General features: G+C 30.0%; 1 protein-coding gene across 1 annotated transcript in view; it reads left to right on the top strand.

Moving 5' to 3' along the window:
- Positions 1-24,132, top strand: part of LOC140431295 (uncharacterized) — a 223,185-nt gene that overhangs the window by 185,345 nt on the left and 13,708 nt on the right. Inside the window, exons 21-22 of the mRNA XM_072519228.1 lie at positions 3,116-3,287; positions 8,009-8,329. Coding sequence (XP_072375329.1) covers positions 3,116-3,287; positions 8,009-8,329 — 493 coding nt within the window. The remainder of the gene's footprint in view (positions 1-3,115; positions 3,288-8,008; positions 8,330-24,132) is intronic.

Raw genomic sequence — 24,132 nt, 5'->3', positions numbered from 1 at the left:
TCGGCATCATTACTTGTCAGAGATATTTTTCTTTGTTACTTATAATTATTATGAGGCTTTCCAAAGCCTTTATAAATAAAGGCATTGTAAAATTTATAAAACAATATGTATTGTCTTTTAAGGTTTTATAGCGTGTATCACATCACCCTTACATACTCCATAACGACACCGCTTCATTGTACCTTTTCGTACAGGTATCAAACGTTGGCGTTTAAAAGGTTAAAGAATGAGATTCTGTCGGGCTGTTTCAAAAAGGTGTCCATCAAATTGTAAAAATTATCGTAAATTGCCTATGAACGCAGTGAACGAATAGCAAAATATCGAGTTCTTGTTTCTAGTAAAAAACTTAGTCTCATAACAGCTTTCAAATGATGTGTCATATGTCATATATTTTCTTCTTCTTTATGTGCCGTCTTCTACCGAAGGTTGGCGACCATAAAACGATAGGTTTCTCAGTTTTGGTGCGCATTTATTATGTTCGCAGCTTCTGGTATTTGAAACCATTCTCTCAAGTTTCTCAGCCAGGATTTCTTCTTGCTGCCCAAACCTCTTCTACCTTCAATCTTGCCTTCCACGATAAGCTGTAGCAGACTGTACTTATCATTACGGAACATATGGCCCAGGTATGACGCTTTCCTCCTTTTAACAGTTGTTAACAATTCCACCTCTTTACCCATTCGTCTTAATACCTCTGTGTTGGTCACTCTGTCTGCCCAAGGTATTCTCAGTATGCGTCGATACAGCCACATTTCTAGAGCCGCTAACTTCTTTATAGTTGCTGCTGTTAACCCTTCAACTCCGTAAAGTTGCGTAGAGAGTACATAGCATTTCGTGGCGCACCATCGGAGGTTAACGCTTAGGTGGCGGTTGCTTAAGAGCTTTCTCATTTTGATGAATTTGGATCTTGCTATTTGAATTCGGATCTTAATCTCTACGTCTGGGTCCCACTTATCATTTACTGTATATCCCAGATATTTAAATCGGTGTACTCTTTCAATATGTTCAGCTTCAATATTCAGGTCGATATGTTGAATGTTCTTTTTACTGATCACCATAAATTTAGTTTTCTTTCTATTGATCTTCAGTCCAAATTGGTTGCCAGTTGTATTTACTCTATTTAGCATCATCTGTAAATCTTCGATGTTATCGGCCAGTATAACAGTATCATCTGCATATCGAAAGTTACTTATTGGTACGCCATTAGGGCCAACGAGGGCATCTTGATGCCCTCGTTGTACTCTTCCAGTGCCTCTAGAAATATATTTTCATTCAAGGAAAATGTCGATGAAGTCGTTTTTGACCGATTTCAATAAACAAATAAATTTTATCAGTATATGGGAAATTTGAAAAATAAATTTTTGCTTCTCAAGCGTTTCTGATAAAAGCTGAAGAACTGTCATTGCCATTTAATTGTCATTGAACATTGAACGGTTATCACTTTGAAACTACGCCACACAATCTCAGAATGTCATTTAAAATAGTTTAAAAAGATTGTGCCTCCGCTATTTTGAATTATTCTTCTTCTAAATGTGCCTATCTTCTAGAGGTGTTGGTGACCACATTGACCCATCTTACTCTATTCACAGCAGCTTGTAATAGATCAGTTGACGTTAGACCAGTCCACTTCCTAAGATTGGCCAGCCAGGATATACTTCTACGCCTCTTTTACTCTCAATCTTGTCTTGTAGAATCAACTGTAGAAGTCGATATTTATCATTACGTATGATGTAGCCGAAGTAAGCCAATTTTCTGTGTTTTATGATGTTAAAATAATTTCTTTGAAGAATAGTTATGTTACTTGTGTGGTGTATATATGAGACCCTCAACATACGTCGGTAGCATCACATTTCAAATGCCTAATCGTTTTATGGCATCTTCTGTAAGGCTCCAGCTTTCTACTTCATAGAGGACACTAAAGATGTAACATCTAAAAATTCTTATGCGTATATTGATACTTAAAGATAAATTGCAGAGAATCTTCCTAAGGATGTTGAAAGAGCTTTTGGCTTTTTCAATACGAGTTTTTATTTCGTAGCTGTGATCCCAAGTATCCTTAATATTGCAGCCTAAATAGCATATTTTTTTCACTCTTTCTAACGGTGTATCGCCTATTTGTAATTTGGGTGTTTATGTTGGTGTTCTTACTAATGATCATTATTTTTGTCTTCTTGCAATTTAGTTTTAGGCCGTATTTGTTACATGCTTCTACAACGTTATCCATCATCCTTTGAAGCCCCTGCGCACTATCTGCCAGCAATACTGTATCGTCTGCATATCTAATATTGTTTATAAGTTGGCCATTTACAGCAATCCCATCTTCTGATTCGTCCAAGGCCTCTCTAAAGATGTTTTCAGAGTATATGTTAAATAATGCCGGTGACAATATGCAACCCTGTCTAACTCCTTTTTCTACTGTGAAGATCTCGATAGTTCATTTTCTAATCGTACTATTGCTTTTTGTTAGAGATATAAGTTTGAGATCCTTACCATCGAGTCCTGATGTTTTTAGTATATCGATTACTTCGTTTGATATTTCTGGGCCGTGGGGATTGTTTATTTCAGTCGGACTTTGTGTTGCATCTTCGAATAATACTTGCATATATTCTTTCCATCTTCGTAATTTATCTTCAATGGTAGTCAAAATCTGGCTTTCAATGTCTTTAACTATGCCTGTATTGCGTTGTTTTCTGGTATTCTGTACCTCTTTAATTCTTTTGTGCATATGGAAATCATCATGTTTGCGTTGTAGTGTTTTAATTTCCGTACATTTCTCCGTCAGTCATGCTTCTTTTGCGCCTTTTATCTCCTTTAGTATAGTCTTATGCAACTTTTTGTATTCGTTGTCATTTCTACCTTTTAATTTTCTTTGCTCTTCCATCATCTGCAATATTTTATCTGTCATGAATCTTACTATTTTATCTGTTTGAATTATTACGTTACTAAAACCTTTATAAAACAATGTACATGTGCCTTAGTTCAGTTAACCAAAAAAAAAAATTTTGTTTAATAGTGCAGAAAATAGGTGCAGTGGGTAGAGTTTACCTACACACTATATAAACTAGCACATATATAATGACTATTTCAAGAAAATTATTAAATTTAATAATTTTTTCAGATTACTGTTAATGTCTGTCAAAGTAGGAGGTTTAGGACTAAATTTAACAGCTGCCAATAGAGTTGTAATTATGACTGTTAATTGGAATCCTTCCTACGACACTCAAAGTATATTCCGTGCGTATAGATTTGGACAAACGAAGGAAGTTTATGTTTACAGACTTATAGCATTAGTAAGTATATTTAGAATAAATTATGTTTATTATTTTTAACTAAAAAATATGGGATTTTATAGATATTGCTCTGAATCCTTGTCTTTTCAATATGATCATGACAAACTAGTATAAAATGTATACGGAATGAGGGTTGTCTAATATATGAGAAAAGAATCTTTGGAAATACTGTATTATTCTGATGATCATAATGCCTTTATGATCCGGAACTAAGATACAACATCCAGCAGACCTACAATGTCTCGTTCACACAGGGTACCCCTCGTTAAGTCAATTTTTTTCATTTTTTTACGTTTTATGTAATTAAAAAAATAATTCTCAATTTTTTTTGTTTGGTATGTTGCAATTGGTTTAAAAATTTAAGAAAATTCACACGCTTAGCTAAGACTTTAACAAAACTTCTCTATTTTTATAGGTTAAGTGTACATAACGTAAAAATGTATTTGTTTTTTCGAAACAGCCTATAACTTTTGTTTTGAGATAGCTGCAGGTCTTTTTTTTTTGTTTTGTGTATTTAATTAAAAATTTTAAATTTGATTTTTTCCAGATTTTGTCACATTTTTTCAGATCGATACCTTAATCAATGCTTCTTAAATTCATATTTAAAAAATATTTCAAAAAGAAACTTTTTCGTTCTTAAAGTAGCAAATACATCCATAGTTTATGCGAAAAACCAGGTTCTCGAGAGTTATTCGGGGGGTTTTATCGATTTTACCTTTCTATATAACATGAGACGAGATTTTACAATCCAGTAAAATTCCAAAAACACTTGAAAACTCATGATGTAAATATCAAGATGTTTACAATTTAAAACTATTTTCGATTATATAGGGCCAGTCAGAACAACGGCATGAACTAAAGTTGTGTTTTTTTAACTAGAACACCTAATATATATTAAAGCATTTTTGAATGTATTTTTTTAAACATATGAAGAGTTTATAATAAAAGGTTTTATGGGCCTAAAGTTATTAATTTTTGAAATATTTACACTTTTCTTAAGAGAAACGGTATTTTTTAATAAAATAATAGAACGGCTAATGTTAAATAATTTAATATCTTTGAAATCCACCCATACAATACAGTGTCAATACAATAAAATGTCTATTGTCAGAAATACAATGTTTTCCAAAAATTTACGTTTCGACTTAACATTTTCTTACGACCACATACAAATTTCATTTTTTTTTGATCATCAATTTTATTTAATTCCTGGCGCACCTGAATTTTAAATGGGTGAATTTTACTTTGTTCTTTGTTGCTGAATTTAACTCTATATTATTGCTCAATTGGTATTTATATGTAGATTTAAATATAACACATTACCTGAAGGAACGAAGCGATTAAAAAGTTTTACGAAGGCTTTTTTGTAAATGTCTTCTGCGTGATTAGTTATTATACATGTTTAATGCTAGTAAATGGTTTCTAAAGCTCGTAAGCACTTCAGTTGAAAAATTCATATTTAAAATATGAAAATTTGTTACAAATATTCTGTAACTACAATATTACCAGCTTTTGTGACACAAGTAGATAATATTTATTTTAATGAATATTTTGACAGATATATTTAACGTTTTTTTATTTCAAGGCACACTTTATACGTTCTCAGAATGTCCGTACTGACATTAAAATTTATCTGATCTTTCTATAAAATCGAATTTAAGATAAATTTAGTAAAACAAAGCGATCATAAATTCACTTATTTTTGGTCAAAATTACTAAGGTAGATTTTAAAATTGGTTGTTCATTTATTTAATAATTAATTCATGGATATTTATTACGTTTATTCGTACGTAAATATTATTTTGTAACATGATGAGGTTTGTGAGTGATGAATTCCACTAATTTTTACTTTAATTTTTTTTTTAATTTTTGACATTTTGATTTATGTTTATAAAATTAGTTTATGTTTTTCTAATTTTTGTTTGTTATATTTCAGTAGTTGCACAAAATTTATTAATAAAAAAATCTGCAAAAGCACAAAACCTATAGATCCTCTCTAAATATCTACAAAACGAAACAAGCTAGACATGTAAAACCTCATACCAAAAGAAAGGTTGTGATGTTTTCTACAATATTGTAACACTGGTGCTACAATGATATATGCAAGGCCAGAATCGCTCGTTGTCGAAGAGAATTGGGCGGTTTTTTTTTAAACATATAGAAACTATATCGTATCTTAAATCCAAGCACAATTAGATAATATGAAATTATAATTTATTATTGGACGCCACCCCTGGTTTATCCTCGAAGGGGACGAGCAAAAAAAAATTAAGATTTATCGAAAGTTTACAAGAAAACTATTCTTTATTATTTCTTAGTAATGAACAAAAAGAAAACATTAAAAGTTACATCATCCCAAAGGGATACCAAAATACTATTTTATGTTTACATTCTCATAAACAAAAAAGCTTTGTATCGTATTAAATTAAGAATTAGTTATAAAGAAAATGAATATATATATATATATATATATATATATATATATATATATATATATATATATATATATATTAACCCCAAATTTCGAATTTGTTTACATTGAAAATAATATAGTTATTTATCAACTAGGAATAATGAAGAAAATAAACCTTTAAATAAAATTAGAACACTTCACTATATTTTCATTTTTTTGAGTTCATAATCATTTCCGTTGTCTTGAAAGTAGGTATAATAAAAATTGGTACAACCTTAATCTGCTCTGTTTCCTTTCTTATTTAATCAGTCAACCAAATAAACCATTGATTCGGCTACGTCCTATATCAATCCACCACCATCCTAGATAAGAGGGGTTAGGTATTCCATAAAAAGATACCGCTACTGGGCCATGATCTGGAATAACTCCATACCAATACTATCTTGCGACATGTATTAGAAATATATCAGCATTATAGCCTCTCCAATAAGGTCTAAAAAATAAATATCTATCTGAAATATGGACAAGAAAAGGATTTCTTAGCTCACCTCTAAATGAGACCCACTTCGGAAACACGTCTTAACGGTTGGACGTTCTTAAGAAAAAAGAGCGAGACGCTATCATGGCGCTCTGATTCTGGGCGTGAGTGACAAGGTGATGAATAGGCTCATCTACCGGATATATTTGGGAATTACAGAAGAATCCTTAAGTCGGCTACAGGTACTTGACAGAGATGGGGTTAGTAGTTTTATTAAAAAAAAAATAATCGAAATTATAATGATTTTCTTTTAAATCTTTTGAAACGGTTACAATATACAATACTAATATATAGGTTGTTCCATTAAAAAAAAGAGAAAATTTTGTATTTGAAAATTGTGATCACATTGTATATTGTATATATATTGTATTGTTTATATGTATACATAACGATGGTTCAAGCAAAAAAACTAACTTGCTTTAGTTTTTTCTTGTTTGGCACCGTAGACATGCAATTCACTGCCATTTTGAACCTTAACACTCACTAGTGAACGTTTATCTATTTAACGACGGAAAAAATGGTCTGGGCCGCCATAACCTGTTAAAACTTATAAATGAAACGAATATACAGTTAAACTAACTCTATTTTGTTCCAAAAGTGAATACAATTAACAGTTTACATTGTACCAATCTTAACATATGACATATATGACGCTAATATTTAAATTTTGTTTAATTGATATCAATATTTTAACAAAGTGTTCTCAAAAAAAAGTTTTTCTGAGATAAAAACAAAATAGAAGTTTTTTAATTTTTAACATTGTTTTTTTGCTTTATTGTTTAAAAAAAAATACCTTGATGCTTAAAAAATATCATTTCGATAGGAAATTTAATCCTCTGCAAAAAATCTTATGAACTATTTACTAAAAATACATAATTTTGGAGTTACAATCAATAAATAAAAGTGGACCAATTTATCCCGATATCAAAAATGGAAGGTTGCAATAGTACTCTTCCATTTTGTAATGTTTAGAGATCAATTGACCATATGAAACTGTAAAATTCTCGAATTCCTTAGTTCATACACCTATGTTTTTTTAATATGGTCAGTAACCAACATAAATCATCTGCTCCAACTTCTTTACTTTTCTTAATTTTTGCAGTCACTGAGTAATATTTTTAGTTAAATTATTCTTCAATAAACGCTCAAACTGTTTCTTCCAACGTTTTTTGACATATTTTTCAAATGCACTAGTATTTTAATATGTATGTTAATAATCAACATTTCTAGTGCCACTGCTAGTTCACATCATTTTTAGTTCCAAAATATAAGCAATAGTGTATCGCTTTATATCCTTATTTGGATTAACTAACATGTACAATAACATCACTTCCTTAGCTTAGTCTGATCTGTTGGATATATGTAAGCATCTCATCCAAAGCATTTCCTGAATTCACACTATGTCATTCCACTTGTGGGACATTTCCCCATTAGCAATTATACCAACTCCATTTCTAGTATTTTTCTCCACATACCACAATCTATATCCTTCATCTAGTTCTTTTGCCATTTGTTCGTGACTTACGAAGTATTTTACATGTTCTAATTATTTGGAGTGTTTTTGTAGTATATTATTTCGATAATGTGAATAATTAGGGAATAAGTAGCATTGATTCGATTTATGCAAACTACTTTTTTTTTCAATGTGGCTGTTGAATCAGGTACCTCTCTTAAAAATAAAACTAATTGTTGGTTATTACGATAAATTTTATATCTAATATTAAATTTTAAATAAAAGGTAATGACTACGCCAAATTAAACTTTTTTTAGGGTGCCATGGAAGAAAAAATATACCAGCGCACAGTTACAAAATTAGCTATTGCTCACAGAGTAATTGATAAACATCAAATAGATAGACACTATAAGAGCATGGATCTTCAGGAATTGTACGCTTGTCGACCTAGTGCTGATAACGAGCGACCCACGCCCAACGTTCCAGAAGATAAAATGTTGGCGAAACTTATCCTAAAATTACCGTGCATTTATAAATATCACGAACATAAGGCTCTATTAGTTGATAGACATGAAGAGAAGTTGACTGAAGATGAAATGGCAGCAGCTTGGAAGATTTTAAAACTAGCAATAAAAAGGGTAAGTAATGTTTTTGTACATCTGCTCTATCATTTTAGAATAATTTGTGTTACCTTTTATGTGATTTGACATCTTCGATAAATTAAAATTTTATTACGTCGTGTCATTCGTGGTCGAACACTCTCATCATCTGAGAAATTCTTCTAGGATACTTATTGATATTAATACATTATCCATATAAATCCATATATTCAGTGTATAACTTTGTAACCTGAGCAAACTATTTACTTAGGTATACAAGTAATCTAGACCGTTCTGCTTTAGTTTAGTGAAATGTACGCCATCTCATGTTTATCTCCGTAAGGAAACGAGCTTAAAGAATTGAAAAGAAAAAATTAAAACGAAAGTTAACACTTTATTATTTTATAAGGAACAAAAAGTTATTAAAGATTCCTACGTTAAAAAGTTGCTTCATCTCAGAAAAAAAAAACTAAACAATTTGTGTTTACAGTATTCAATTACCACGAGAAGTGTTTATACGAAACTAAAATTAAAATCGTATCGTAAGAAAACAAACATTTTATATCATGGCATTATGAATGAGAAATACTTATATAAAAATAAAATTATACTTTATCCAAAATTTTGAAATTCGTTCACATAAAAACACATTTGTTTATTAAGTAGAATACCTATTATAATTAAAAGATCAATAATAAGTCACTTCACTGTTATTTAGTTCATTGATATTCTTCACTGTTCAATAAAAAAATGTAAAATGAGTACAACCTGAATTATCCAAAAGCTGGTAGTCGTGAAGAAAGGATATAATTTTTTTTACCCTCTAGGTACTTGGCTGACAGAAACCTTGGATACACCATAAAAATATATATAATTGTGTTTCAGAATACATACCATAAATCCATATCTATTTATAGAACCCCGGGCCAATAAACATAGAGGTAGTAACTATCAGGGCTCCATAAGGGTCTAAAATAAATATTTATTTGAAAATATATAAGAGAAGAGGAATTTTTCCGCTTACCTCATCAAGAGACCTCTCAAACAAAATAACGTCTTGGCTGTTTGACGTTCAAAGAGATAAAGATGGAGGGAGGTGAATTTCGCTAGGGGACTACAGATGAGTTAACGAACGCTCTCATTTTGAGGTGACGGTCGGAGATATTAGGAACTACAGTAGGGTTCTTGACGTAATTTAAATGCACTCGGCGGATAGATAGTGTGAGCAATATTATTTTGAATATTTATTCGGAATTAAAATAATACATTTTTTGAAACGGTTACAACTTATGACTGCTCCATTTTGATATACAATATAGTTTTTGTATTTATATTTATACTAAATATATTTATACTAAAATATACTATATTTATACTAAAATAAACATAATCGTTACTCAAAAGGTATGTGTCAAATAAAATCCCTTAATTAGAAGATAAATTCGGTATTCCCTTCCATTTTGATATAAGTTCCCGAGAAAAATCGAAAAATTACTTATATTACTCATTATTCTCTTTGCCTTTATCCCATGTATTACTCTGTAGTTTCGATGCTAGCTGATACAAAACTATTGAAAATAAATAAGGACTAAGCACCGAGCCTTGGTGCAATCACCAAAGGCAAGCAAAAATCACTTATATAACTAACCTAAAATATTTACCGAATTTAATTTGAACATTTCTGCTTCACTATGCACCCCTAGGGATAGATAGAAAGAGAGAGAGATAAAGAGAGAGAGAGAAAGGGAGGGAGAAAGAGAGAGAGAAAGATAGTCAAAGTATTGAAATTGCATGTTAGTATCCTGTATACCTGACGAGTTCAAAATTATTTGTACAGAGTCATGTTACACAAAAAAAAAGAAGAAGAAGAATTATGAAATAAATCTATATTTTTTTTACTCATAATAAAACAACAGAAATTACAAAAACTCAAATTTTATTTTTTTTTTGAAACTGATTTACTTAAAAAAAAAACAAATAATAATATAATATATTAATTAAGTCTAGAAATCGATACCTTACATCTAAATTAAATTAAATGGGTGTTTTTCTAGATTTTACTGCAGCAAATTCTTTTATAATATATTCTAAGTCAAGTTTATTGACGAGCTCTTGTTCTAAGGTAATATTGCCAATCCTGATAATCTTTCCTGTGCGATAGCAGGCCTCAAATACTTTTTAATTAACTTTAATTTTGAAAATGATCGCTCACCAAAAGCAACAGACACAGGTAAAGTGAGGAGGATTCCTAATGAGATAGTCATATTTGCTAAAGATGGAGTTAGATATTTTCAAATATTTTAAAGAATAACAAGAGGATTTGATGAGTTAGGTCATGAAAATAATTTTAAAGCTTTTATCTCGTTAAATAAATCAGTCGCATCAATATCCGCCTCCGTCTTTACTGGATCAGTTAGCTTTTGTTGAAGATCAAAACAGTTTTTTAAAATATCATCGTCACTTAATTTAAAAAGTCACTAAAAAACCAAAAACATTATCATAATCCGACATAATATCAAATCTACTATTTAACGAACTTGTATTTGTTTTTGGATCTTGATGTGTCTCATCAGGGAGAGTCAAAAAGATGGCGTCCGATAGTCAAGTCGCAGTTTTAACAGCGGAACTAAATAAGCTAAAAAAGCAGGAATTAATTGACATATTAGTGAATTTAAAGTTACCAGTGTCCGGTTCTAATCCTCAGTTATCTGATTATGTTAACAAATTAACACAAACATTGCAAAAAGGTATTAAAGCATTCAATATCGAACATAACCTAGACGTTATTGTGTGTGAACAGTGTATAAAGACCAACAAGGAACTTACTAATATAAAAAGTGAACTTGCAGCAGTAAGTAAACTATCATTCCATCTAGAAAAACGTACGGAAAAGCAACAAGATTTAATTTCTTTATTAAAAGATAAATATAATAAAAATTCAGCCATGCCCGTTCCAACGTCATCTAGTGAAAAAACTGTAAATAAAGCAGGCCCGACCAACTCAGGTTCTACCAGTCAAGAACCCATTAAAATGTCATTAAACAAAAACACAAGTCTACCTTATTCATACATGAGTGATAAACAAAAAGAAAATAAAAACAATCTAAAAACAGGACACTCATCTTGGAATACCCAACCGAAAAAAGAAAACAAATACAAACCGATTATTGGAAACAATGAAACGTCTACTGTAAACACCATTCCTAGACAAGGTCATGTACATGTGTCCCGCATTGGTGTTGATACGAAAGCCGATGATCTTCTAAAATTTTTGGGTGAGGCGGTACCCAATATTACTTTTAACTGCGTTGAATGGCATAGAACTGACAAATACTCCACATATAAGGTATCTTTCCCTTTCGATAAAATTGACGAAGTCTACAGTCCTAATATTTGGCCCAATGGAGCTGCCGTTAGGAGATTTAACTTCAACAGAAATTTTCAGCACAAAATGAAGACGGAGGAAGAAACCTAGAAGCTTCTACAACATTTTATCAAAATAAAGTAATTCAAAAAGGTACGGTAAGCATGTTTCATGTTAATTTGCAGTGTATTTCAAATAAAGTCGATATGATAAATGCTTTTCTTGCGGATCAAAAATTATATGACGTCATATGTTTTTTCCGAGCACTGGCAAAGTGAAGAAAATTTAAAATTAATTAACATCTCCGGCTTTTCATTAGCTAATTTCTTTTGTAGGGTAAAAAAGAAACAAGGCGGAGTTGCAATTTATGTAAAAGAAAATCGTATGTATTGTTCTCTTAATCTAAATGAATATAATGTAGAGCAAAGTTCTGAGTTTTGTGCAATTTATGTACCTTCAATAAAAACCAATATTTTAACTGTATACAGATCGGGTAAGGGTGACTTTGACTTATTTTTGGTGAATTTTGAAAATGTCATAACATCCTTGCTTAATAAAGCAGATAAACTTATCATACTTGGTGATTTTAATATAAATTTTAAACTTGAATCTGAACCTTTTTTTGATATTCAAAATCTATTAACATCTTTTGGTCTAAAAACAACTATAAACGATTATACTAGAATCACATCCCAGTCCAGTAGTTGCATCGACAACATTATGACAAATTTTTCTGAAACTATCTACAGAGTGGGCGTATTTGAACCTTGTTTTTCTGACCATCGAGCTCAGTTTTTATTTATTGACTCTGAGCATAAAGTTGTTGACACTTATCAAACATTTCAACGGTTTATTACTTCTTCTGGTTTACAGAAGCTTAAACGTGCACTAGCTAGTACAAATATGGACTTTTTCTATGATATTAATAATGATCCTGATTTTTTAACAGTCTTTCTTACCGAAACGTATAACTATTTAATATTAAAGCATTTTCCACTAAAAAAAGTACGACAAATGGCTGAAAAAACACCTGTGCAATGGTTTAATAATGAATTAAGGTCTTACAGATATAATCTTTCTCTTGTTAAACACATTGCAGATGCCACTAAGGATCCCGATTTATTCAAAGTATATAAACAACAAAAAGTTGAATATAATCGGCAATTAAAAGTTGCAAAAAAGTCAGCTTACTGTAATTTTATTACTAATTCCAATAATAAACCTAGAGACTGCTGGAAAATAGTAAATTTCGAAAGAAACTACACAAGATCCAGTTCGGTACAACCTGATCTACCTCCAGACGAAATGAATCAATTTTTTACTACAATTGCAGAGAATATAATTACATCTCTTCCCAATATTAACGTCGATGTCCTCGTCAATTATAGAAATGATCCTTCTCCGAGCAAGTCCTTTTTTTTTCGTCCCGTTCTGGAAGAAAAGCTCTCTCAAATAATAAAGTCTCTTAGTAATTCTAATTGTAGGGACGTTCACGAAATTAATAGCAAAATTTAAAACAAACTTACCAAATGGTTTTAACACCTTTCACTCATCTTATTAATTTAATTCTATCAACTGGAGTATTTCCAGAAATACTAAAATACTCAAAAGTACTACCAATCTACAAAAAAGGTGATTCCTCAAAAACTGACAATTACAGACCCATAAGCATTGTTTCTACTTTTGGGAAAGTGATTGAAAAAGTTATCAAACAACAATTCTATTCCTATTTTGAGTTAAATAATTACTTTAGTAACTCACAATATGGATTCAGAAGTGCTCGTTCTACTACGAACGCAATATTTAATGTTGTGAGCGAGGTGATTGAGGGGCTTGAACGCGGCAATCGCATAGCAATTTCTCTTTGCGACTTGTCGAAGGCATTTGATTGCGTTTCACACGACATTTTGCTTCACAAACTAAATTACTATGGAATCAGAGGTATCCCTCTTAAGCTTATAACTTCATATCTGTGTGGCAGACACCAGGCAGTAGTGTCTAAAGGTCATCTCTCCGATTTTCTATCCGTTAAACATGGAGTCCCACAAGGTTCGGTCTTAGGACCTCTTTTGTTTATTATTTATGTCAACGATCTGCCTAAATTCATATCTCCGTACAAAACCATACAATTCGCAGATGATACGACATACGTTATATCAGGAAAAAATAATGATGATTTAAAAATGTCTCATGAGGAAGTTTCTACAAAATCTAGTTCATGGTTTGCTGCAAACAAACTAAAACTTAACTCTGATAAAACGCAAAATTTGTTTATATCTGCAAGTAATTTACACAATGATCTGGTTAACAAAGAGACTTTTAAACTATTGGGAATAACCATAGATAATCGACTTAACTGGTCGGCTCATATCTCACAACTTAAGAAAAAACTATCAAGTTCATTATTTGTTATTCGCCAACTAGCAAGGGTTGTCAACTTTGAAACATTAAAAATGACATATTTTTCCTTATTCCACTCTCATCTAAACTATGGTATAATTATATGGGGCAATTCAACAAATGCACTTCAAATTTTTAGAATGCAAAAGAAAGCTGTCAGGATTTTAGCAGGGGTTAGTTATCTAGAACACTGCCGACCTTTCTTTATCAAATTCAAAATTATGCCGCTACCTAGTCTGTTGATATTTCAAGTTTTAACTGAAATTCACAGAAAACGTGCTCATTTAATAAAGCAGTCTGATGTCCATGTTCACAATACGCGAAACTGTCACTACCTACGAACAAATCGCTGTAGATTAAGTCTTTCAGAAAAAAAAATAGTCTTAATTATAACTATTACAATATTTTACCAAAAAGTATAAAACAGCTAAGCTGTAATAGTTTCGATAAAGTTATAAAAAAATATCTTCTGAAACATTGTTTTTACTGCTCGGAAGAATATATGACTCATTGCAGAACATCGACTGAACTGCTTACCGTAACTTTGCCATAAATGTTTTTTCTATTTATTATATGTGTTCTTGTTTGTATATATTATTTAAGTTACGTTTTATATTCGTTTTTTTTAATACTATGTATGTTCTTTTTGACTTGCTACAAACAATATTTGTATATGTTATGTAGTTAAATAAATACTCTACTTTAAAAAAAAAATCTCTATGTTCATAATCGAAAAATATTGGTTTATATTTTCGTTTCACAATATTTAACGAAAGAAAATATTGTTCTGTTTCAAGATCAGCCGCTAATTTTTCCACTTGAGAAATTATTTCCCCAAAATCATTTCCAGCTCTGTAATTTCTAAAATTATCAACTAGATTCTTTAAATATTTTTGACATTTCATACACTTTGCATTATTTTGTTTACGATATTAATCTGGAATAAATATATCTAGAAGACTCACAAATTTTAATTATATGAAATTTTAATGGCTTTATAGCTTCTATCCTACTCGACCAACTTCTATCACGTGGGAAGTGATATATTTGGCAGTGACTTTCCAAGCATATTGGCGCCGTTATCATACCCTTGACCTCTCATCTCTTTGATATTTAAATTTAAATTTTGTAGTAGTTTAACTACAAAATTAAATAGTCCTTCTCCTGTAGTGTCGAATATTGGGTAAAAAGCTAAAACTGTCTTATATTTGAACTTTTTTAGAATGATCATAATCGTAGTAACACTACATAACGCAAAATGAGGCTTATTTGCTATTTATGACATGAATCTGAGGTATAGTTCATAAGTATTGAATAATATTTTGAATTACGCATCATAATCAACATATAATTTTTTACTTTAGAAGGCATTCATTCTATAAATTCGTTTTGTATTTGATAGCCTAAATAATGCATCATTTTTAAAGAATTTACCTGAGAGGTTTGGACTCTACTAAGATGTTCTCTCATCACTGGATCAAATGAGGAAATCATCTCAGACAGCTTTAAGAAAATTTCCGTTATCATGTTCAAAAAGTATTTTGAAAGAACCCTGAAATGCCAGACATTGTCTGGACAAAAATTTTACAACCGCAACAGTTCTTTTCAGAATGTCATGCCAATATTTTTTTTCAGTAGTTTACAGTTGTAGATAATTTTAACATGTTTTTCTTAAATTCGTACATGTATTGATGTATTCATATTAAAATTATGTACAATTGATGTTTCATGTCTTTTTATAGCCAATAACAAATGTTTCCAATCGGAAAAACCGTTATAATCAGAAAAGTATTGATAGTTTTACCGAAAACCTGCAACAACAAAAATATGGAATTTTTTTAAATTTAATTAATAAGCGAAATTCTGTCTGCTTCTTTTCCATTCTCCAGTTTTCTACTTGAAAGTACTTTTAAAATTTTTGTTTTATCTTGATTTGCAGGAAATTGATAATTGTAACCTATCAAAGGAGGGCTAAATTCAACCAACATTCTTACTTCCTCATTGCTTATAGTTCTGGGCTATAAACGAGGATCTTGTAGTAGAGGAACGATACTAGTCATACCATTTTCAGTTTCACTTGTTTAGGTGGCCGGTTCCAAATATTCTACACTTTCAGTAATGATTATGGTTGATATTGATGGTTCAAGTTCAAGACAAGGTGAAGCCACAGCTGCTGCACAAACTTGGATACCTATAGTTTTAGTCTCGGGAACTTCTATTTTCTTTTTTCTTTTTTGGGCTTTAACTTTTTTTTTCTAACTATTATAATTTCAAAAATAGTAGTTTAGAAATAAATATAATGGTACATACTATTTTTATATTACTATCTATGCCTTTTTGTAATATATAATATTTATCAAATTGGGTGTTTTCTATTAAATTATTAAATAATTTATTTAACCCAAAACTCAAATTTTTATTTTGCAAAATTTGAATTTTTCGCCAAAAAAACGCAATGCCAAATTTTTATGAAATTATTTAAATTACGACACAAATAAATTTACAAACTCAAAAAACATTTATTAAAAATGTTAACGCCCTGTATCTCCGAGAGGCAGCAGTTTCGGATTTGAGATCTATGTTTATATGAATTTTTTTCAATATTTTGCCGCAAGAAAACATTCATTAACCCAGATGTGCCTGAAGTACAATAAATTGTACACCATAAACATGATTTGACTTGTACATTGCGAATTTTTTCTTTTGCTAACAGCTTAAATACTTTTAGTAAGTCTTGTGAAAGTGTAGTTGTGAATTGCTCGTTTTGTGGTGTCTGACGATAGTTTTTGCGAAGTTTTATAATATGGCTGAATATGGAGTACGATGTGCTAAGTAACAAAATATTTGTTATATTTATGCTGAAAAAATATTGTTTTTGTATTTACCGGTAAAAAACACATATTATATGTTTCGATTTAGATTAAAAAATTGGTTAAATCATTATTTTGTACTTAGTGTTAGGCTATTTGAATTTAGTGTACAAAATATTGTACACCAGGTAAATACCATACTATTTCTTTTTAGAAGTTTTTCATTGGAGGATGCGCTTAGACTGTTAAAAGGTCTCCTAACAGACGAAGACTCTGGTGTTGAAGGTATAAGGTCGATGGTTAATTTACGTGGCGGAAAATATGTACAGATTATTGGAGCTGGCGTTTTATTAGAATATTTTGATGCGCTAAAAGAACTATGGCTAACTATGAACTATGAAAAGTTTAATCTGATTGAGTACTGTTTTACCTCTATTCTCCTTATGGAAAAACTGACGGAAAGATTTTTAGTCAGTGACACGGTTATATAAAATAGTTTAGAAGAAGTGCAATTACAATATTCGAAAATTATGAAAAAAGAAAACAGAATAATTGCAGTAGAATGACATGATAATAATTTAGTAACGCTTTGTTCAAACTCTGCGGAACTGCAACCAATTCGTCTTGTAAAACGGTTTCCAGAACATGTAAATGATCCAGATATGAGACAAAATAGACAATTTCAGGTAGACCAACCCCATCTCGTAGATGTGTATAGTGTGGAGTCTACCGTAATGTCCGAAATATTGGTCTCTGCCGCATTTATATTCGAAGATAAAATGATATCTTTCCTTCATCAGTCAAAACATTGATATGGCTGTTCATAATGTCTATCAACTTTATCGTTTGCATGAAGGAAAATTAATTCAGTTATCATTTATAAGACGCATTGCGATATCTTTCTTACAACAAAATAAGAAACTTGCTCCCTATTCTCGAAGTCGTCCATTGGTCAATGGAAACTTCGAAATTTGGTGATTTCATAGCAAAAACCAACTCGACGTGGTTTGTGTCATAACAGAGCAAAATTGTGTGTTCAAAAGCCAACACAGGCTTCCCTATCAAGTGTTTTGTTTCATATCATATCCAAACTTAATAGCAGGTTATATGCCTGGTGTACCATATTTTGTACAGTATTTTTTTCACTTATTTTGCTTAAATATTTTGTTTTAACGATAAATATGTTTTTGTTACCTTATATACCATAATATATAATGGAAAGCTAAATGTTGAGTATATCGCTTCGTGGTCGAGTTAAAAATAAAGACTTCAGACGAAGAACAGGAGTTACCGATGTAATTTTCCGAATTGCCACACTGAAATGGAACTGGGCCGGACTCGGTCGCCCGAATCAGTGATGAAAGGTGAACTAAGAGATTGTTTGAGTGGAGGCTGAGGTTAGACAAAAGAAGTAGAGGAAGACCCCCTACTCGTTGGACTGACGATCTCAAGAAAATGTCAAGAAATTTAATGAAAAGTGCAAAAGATAGAGCGCAATGGACAAAAATGAGGGAGGTCTATGTCCAGCAGTGGTACTTACAAATGATGCAACATGTGGAATAGCATAACCAGCGCATTTGAGTAAGTTATGTTATTCCTCTTGCATATGTGTGACATGCAAGATTTTTTGTAATTCAATTTGTCAAAAATGTATATAATAATATATAATATTATATATATATATATATATATATATATATATATATATATATATAGATATAAATAATATTCTCTTCTTCTTAGCCTTCTGTCGTCCATGTTTGGACATAGGCCTCTCCCAACTCCTTCCATCGGTCTCGATCGTGAGCAACATATTTCCAATTTGATCCAGCTATTCTTTTAATGTCATCAACCCATCTCATCTGTGGTCTTCTTCTTGGTCGTTTACTTTCGTAAGGTCTCCAATGTTGTATTGTAGTATTCAAACGTTGGTCTTTTTGTCTAGCAGCGTGGCCCGCAAAGCTCCATTTAAGTTTGGCAATTTTTGTTGCTATGTCCTCGACTTCTGTTTTGGATCTTACCCAGTCGTTCCTCCATAAATAATATTACAATTATTTAATCAGTGTCTTATGATGATTGACTTTTTCATATTCAGAAATATATCATCAAACTTTTTTTGAAAATGGAAGAGGCATGGGATATGAATTCAGATCATTCTTCCATCCTTATAACAATCAGTTAAGAAGTGATACAAAAGGAGTTACCTCCTAGGCTCGTAAACAGAAGGATTGATTGGGAAAACTTAAAACAAGGGCTGAAAGCAACAAAAAAAAAGGAATATAATGCGTAAATTTGGAGAAAAATATTTTAAAGTAAGTTTTAGGCATATCTGGGTTAAATGTTTATGCAACAGTAATAAATTATCTTGTACATTATATTAAAAATATACATTTAAGTAAATAAAACAATAATATTTGTCATTTCAAAGTTTTCAAATAAACTTTATAATATCCCCGAAGTTTTTTTTAATAAAATGTGGATTTTCTTAGAGTAAACCCGATTATATTTAAAATAATATTATTCTGTGTAATGATTATGATACTTACCATTTTCACATTTAATGTAATTTCCACATCACATAAAATAACAAGTAAAAAGATCGTCGAATATTTTCTACAACACTAACAAGATGCGTCTAATATTTCTGCTACTTAATTATCTTCCCGTTTTCTTCTCTGAATATTAAATTGCAACTGATTGGCAAACGCGCAAATGCCTTCTGCTGTTTTAATTTTTACTGGTAAATTTTTAAAGTCACGACAGGAAAAATCCACGAAAGTTTCAAATCTGGACAGAATATTACAACCCTTCAAGTGTTGACTTATAAACAAAGTTTAACGATTTACGGATACTGAAAAGTAAATATTCGGATATTTTGTTTTAAAAATACAATAATAGTAGTAATAAATTATTAACACCAAATATAAAATAAGATTTTAATTATTTTTTCAGTAATAACACAGTATTTGATTTTTGAGGTTTCTCTAGGTATTGAACAAAAATTTACAATTAAAATTGTATAAAAATGAATATTTCGTAAAAATAACTATTTCTTATTTACTAAGCCTTGGCACGGGGGCCCTGCTGGTCGCTTTTGTATAGTCAGGGTATTCACTATTAAACAGCTTATGGAGAAACACCATTTAACCATTATCGACCTTGTTCAAGCTTACGATACCGTACCATTAAATAAGTTATGGTTGTACATGAAAAGTAATGGTTGTCAATAAAGGTTACATTAAAGCTGTAAAAGTCTTATACTCAGGATATACCTGCGCAGTCAAAGTAGGCAAGACAACGTCTGAAGATTTTCGGGTTTAGTAAAGGCTTAAGATAGGTATGTTCCTTAGCGCCGCTATTGTTTAAAATATACTCGAAGAACTACTCAAAATATGGCAACGAAAACTTGGCCAAGTAGGAATAACGGTGGGTAATGACACAATATACTCTCTTCTGTTCGCCGAGGATCAAGTACTGATAGCTGCTGATAATAGCGACTCAAGATATATATATATATATATATATATATATATATATATATATATATATATATATATATATATTGTTATGATATGTAAAATCAAGAAAATATTGGTTTGTTTAAAATATTTCAAAGTTCAAAAACATTAAAATAATTCAGATAAGTAGGATAATAATCCAACAAACATTTCGAAGAAGGAAAGTTATTAAATTCTTGGATATTAAATTCTTGGATTACCTGTACTAAACAAAATGTAAGCTATACATAAATTATTTCTTTGTTATACTTGAGTGACCCGCATAATTTTAAGTGAAATCCAAAGACAATTGAACCGGGTTTTCCAAAAACATTAATGCAGTGATTAGAGACAATAGAAGAGATTTTAGAAAGAGGTTTTTGTTAGTTTTTAAGAATTATAGAAAAATATTATTTGTAAATAAGTTTTAGGAAATTTTATAATTATAGGTAAAAATTTGTTTGTTATCGAAATGAAAAAATGGGGGAATTGTGACGAGTTTTGATTGGCGGAGATTGAAAAAGGTGGGATAGGTATGTAGGAATGAAAGTTTAGCTAGATTTAGGAGAGAGAAAAGATAATCAGTTGGTTTTCCAAGTCTGTAAGACGAACAGTAATTGTTCTCTGGCGGTTCCCGAGAAGTAGCAAGCAGTAGTGTTGAATGTTAGTGAGTTTTTGTGGAGTTAGTGTATCTGACAGAAGCTGAAGCAGTAAAATATTGTAAGTCATATTTTTCTACTTATATTCCAAGAGTCACTGTTCAGGCCAACGAGAGATTCAGTTTATCGTAAAGAGAAGATATTCCAAGAGTCATTTTTCACTCGGGCCAACGAGAGATTCAGTTTATCGAGAGGAGAAAGGCTATCATAATTTGAATGATTTGTGCTTTTGAAGGAGATCATTAAGGACGATATACTTGCAACAATCTGCTGTAAGATTGCTGATTACATAGGGAGCGGTTGAGAGGAGATAATATAGTCTACAAGGAACAAGGATTTGGACCACTCATCATCAGAGAGAGATATTTTTGTTTTTTGCAGTTTTTCTTTTATTGATAACACAATTTTTACACTTAATTTAGAAAGGATATAAATATTTTGATTAGGAGAGTTAGAATAGTTTGGAATTTTGAGATTTCAATTAATATTGTTTGTACCATCAATTTTGATTGTTCACGTACGTAGAACAAAATTTTGAGAATCATTATATGAGATTTGTTTATTGAAAACTTTTGAGTGTGAATTATTTCATTATTTTTATTTCAATATATAGTGTTAGATCATATGTGTTTTTTATTATTCCGGTATTCTTTGGACCTTACCTTTCACATGTAATAGCATAGATATTGAAGCACGAATTTAACCCTGAGATAAAAGAATTAAAAATTGTGATAGAGTCATAATCATATCATTTAAATAATTTTAATTAATCAAAAAAATTAATTAGCTAATTATTGCTTGGCGCACCAAGACTTTAAATATCACAATAATATATATATATATATATATATATATATATATATATATATATAGTAAACTCTTAAATATTGGGGAAATCTGCAAGAAATACTCTAATGTGTATCAATTGTTTCGCCGAACGTTTTCGCCAAAGAGAATTAATTTGGCTTCTTCAGGGCTGAAAGAGAATAAATTATAATTAGCTACCATATATTATCTATTAAAACATTATTGATCTTACCGTAACTTAGAATTGTAGAGTTAGAATATTAAAAAACTTTGCTAGTAACATAGTGGTGTTTTTTGTTACTATGTGCAAAAAAAGTTTTTTATAAGAATTGAAATGTATGGTAGCTTCGAACTTGACACGTAAAGGCTTACCCAAGGTTAATCGAAAAAACCCAATGCAACTACGATTACAACTTTTCGATTAACCTTGGGTAAGCCTTTACGTGTCAAGTTCGAAGCTACCATACATTTCAATTCTTATAAAAAACTTTTTTTGCACATAGTAACAAAAAACCACTATGTTACTAGCAAAGTTTTTTAATATTCTAACTCTACAATTCTAAGTTACGGTAAGATCAATAATGTTTTAATAGATAATATATGGTAGCTAATTATAATTTATTCTCTTTCAGCCCTGAAGAAGCCAAATTAATTCTCTTTGGCGAAAACGTTCGGCGAAACAATTGATACACATTAGAGTATTTCTTGCAGATTTCCCCAATATTTAAGAGTTTACTATTTAACTAATCTGCAAAGATTATATATATATATATATATATATATATATATATATATATATATATATATATAGATATAAGGCTTTCCCATCTAGATTACCTACAAGAAGATCTTCAGTTGTTAAAAAATATTTTAATTGAGAATTCTTATCCTCCAGATATGCTACATAGGATGCTTTTTCTAATATTTTTAATATAAATAACTTAACACCACTTTTTGCTAAGTCTCAGAACATTGTATCCAATAATCAGAACACCTATTATCATTCACTATCTTTTATACCATCATTAACACCTAAATTAATACAAACACTAAAGGTTATTGACAATATAAAAATAGCAACAAAGAACATCAAAACTATTTCATCTTTATATTCCAAAACTAAGTATCCTATAGATAAATTAGATAAAACAAATGTAGTATACAGCATTAGTTGTACTCAGTGTGAAGCTGTGTATGTTGATGAGACCGGAAGAAATTTTTCAAATTGCACTATTTCTCACAAAAGTGATTGCAGAATTAAAAAACCATCTTGTGCTTTGGCAGAGCATGTAATCGATAAAGACCATATTATGGATTTTGATAACATTAAAATTTTGTATAGTGAAAAGTTATTTTTATTATAGTATAATAAATTCAAAAGGACTTTTTTGGAAATGGTTTGTATTAGCAAAAGTGATAATAATTTAAACAAAAGATCAGAAATTCAAAATCTAAGTAAAATTTATATTATTTCTTTGTAGTTTATATATGAAACCAGTAAAATATCACATTTTGATTTAATTTTCCATATATTTGTTACATTTTTTCAGACATCCATCAATGGTGAATAAATCTTCTTCTTTTTTGTTACTAAACAAAAAAGAATTTTTAAACAAAATTTTATTTATTTATTTTATAACTTATTTATAAATTCAATTGTTTTTGTATTAAGAAACTTTTTCAAAATTATATTAAAATTTCAGAGAAACATTTATTTAATAAGAACATTTTTATATTAATTCTTTTTGAAATATGTTAGCAGCAATTTTATTAACCAAACTAATTTTATTTGGTGAGTTAATAAAAATTTTTTTTCTTTCTAGTTCAACTTTGTAAGATATATTGTATTTTTTGCAGCTCTTGATAATAATTGTAAATACAATTAAAAGCTCGAGATAAAAAATGGTTAACCAATTTTAGCCCTTTTATTGACTCCAACCCATCCAAAACATTTATATATTTTTTCCAAACGAGTCACAAGTACTTCTTTTTTCTTACTCTTATATATATATATATATATATATATATATATATATATATATATATATATATATATATATGTATATATATATATATATTTATATATATATATATTTATATATATATATATATATATATATATATATATATATATATATATATATATATATATATATATATATATATATGGATAACTTTGTTTTATATGTTAGTTATGATTTTAATATAATAAACCAACTCATTTTCTAATTTGATTGCTCATTTGCTGAAATATTTCTTAGTTTATACAGTTTAACATAGTTGTATCTAATGTATTTTTGTATTT

The sequence above is a fragment of the Diabrotica undecimpunctata genome, unplaced genomic scaffold (genome assembly GCF_040954645.1).
Source record: "Diabrotica undecimpunctata isolate CICGRU unplaced genomic scaffold, icDiaUnde3 ctg00000626.1, whole genome shotgun sequence".
Taxonomy (NCBI): domain Eukaryota; kingdom Metazoa; phylum Arthropoda; class Insecta; order Coleoptera; family Chrysomelidae; genus Diabrotica; species Diabrotica undecimpunctata.
Note: the sequence above shows the minus strand (reverse complement) of the source record. Positions and strands in the feature narration are given on the sequence as shown.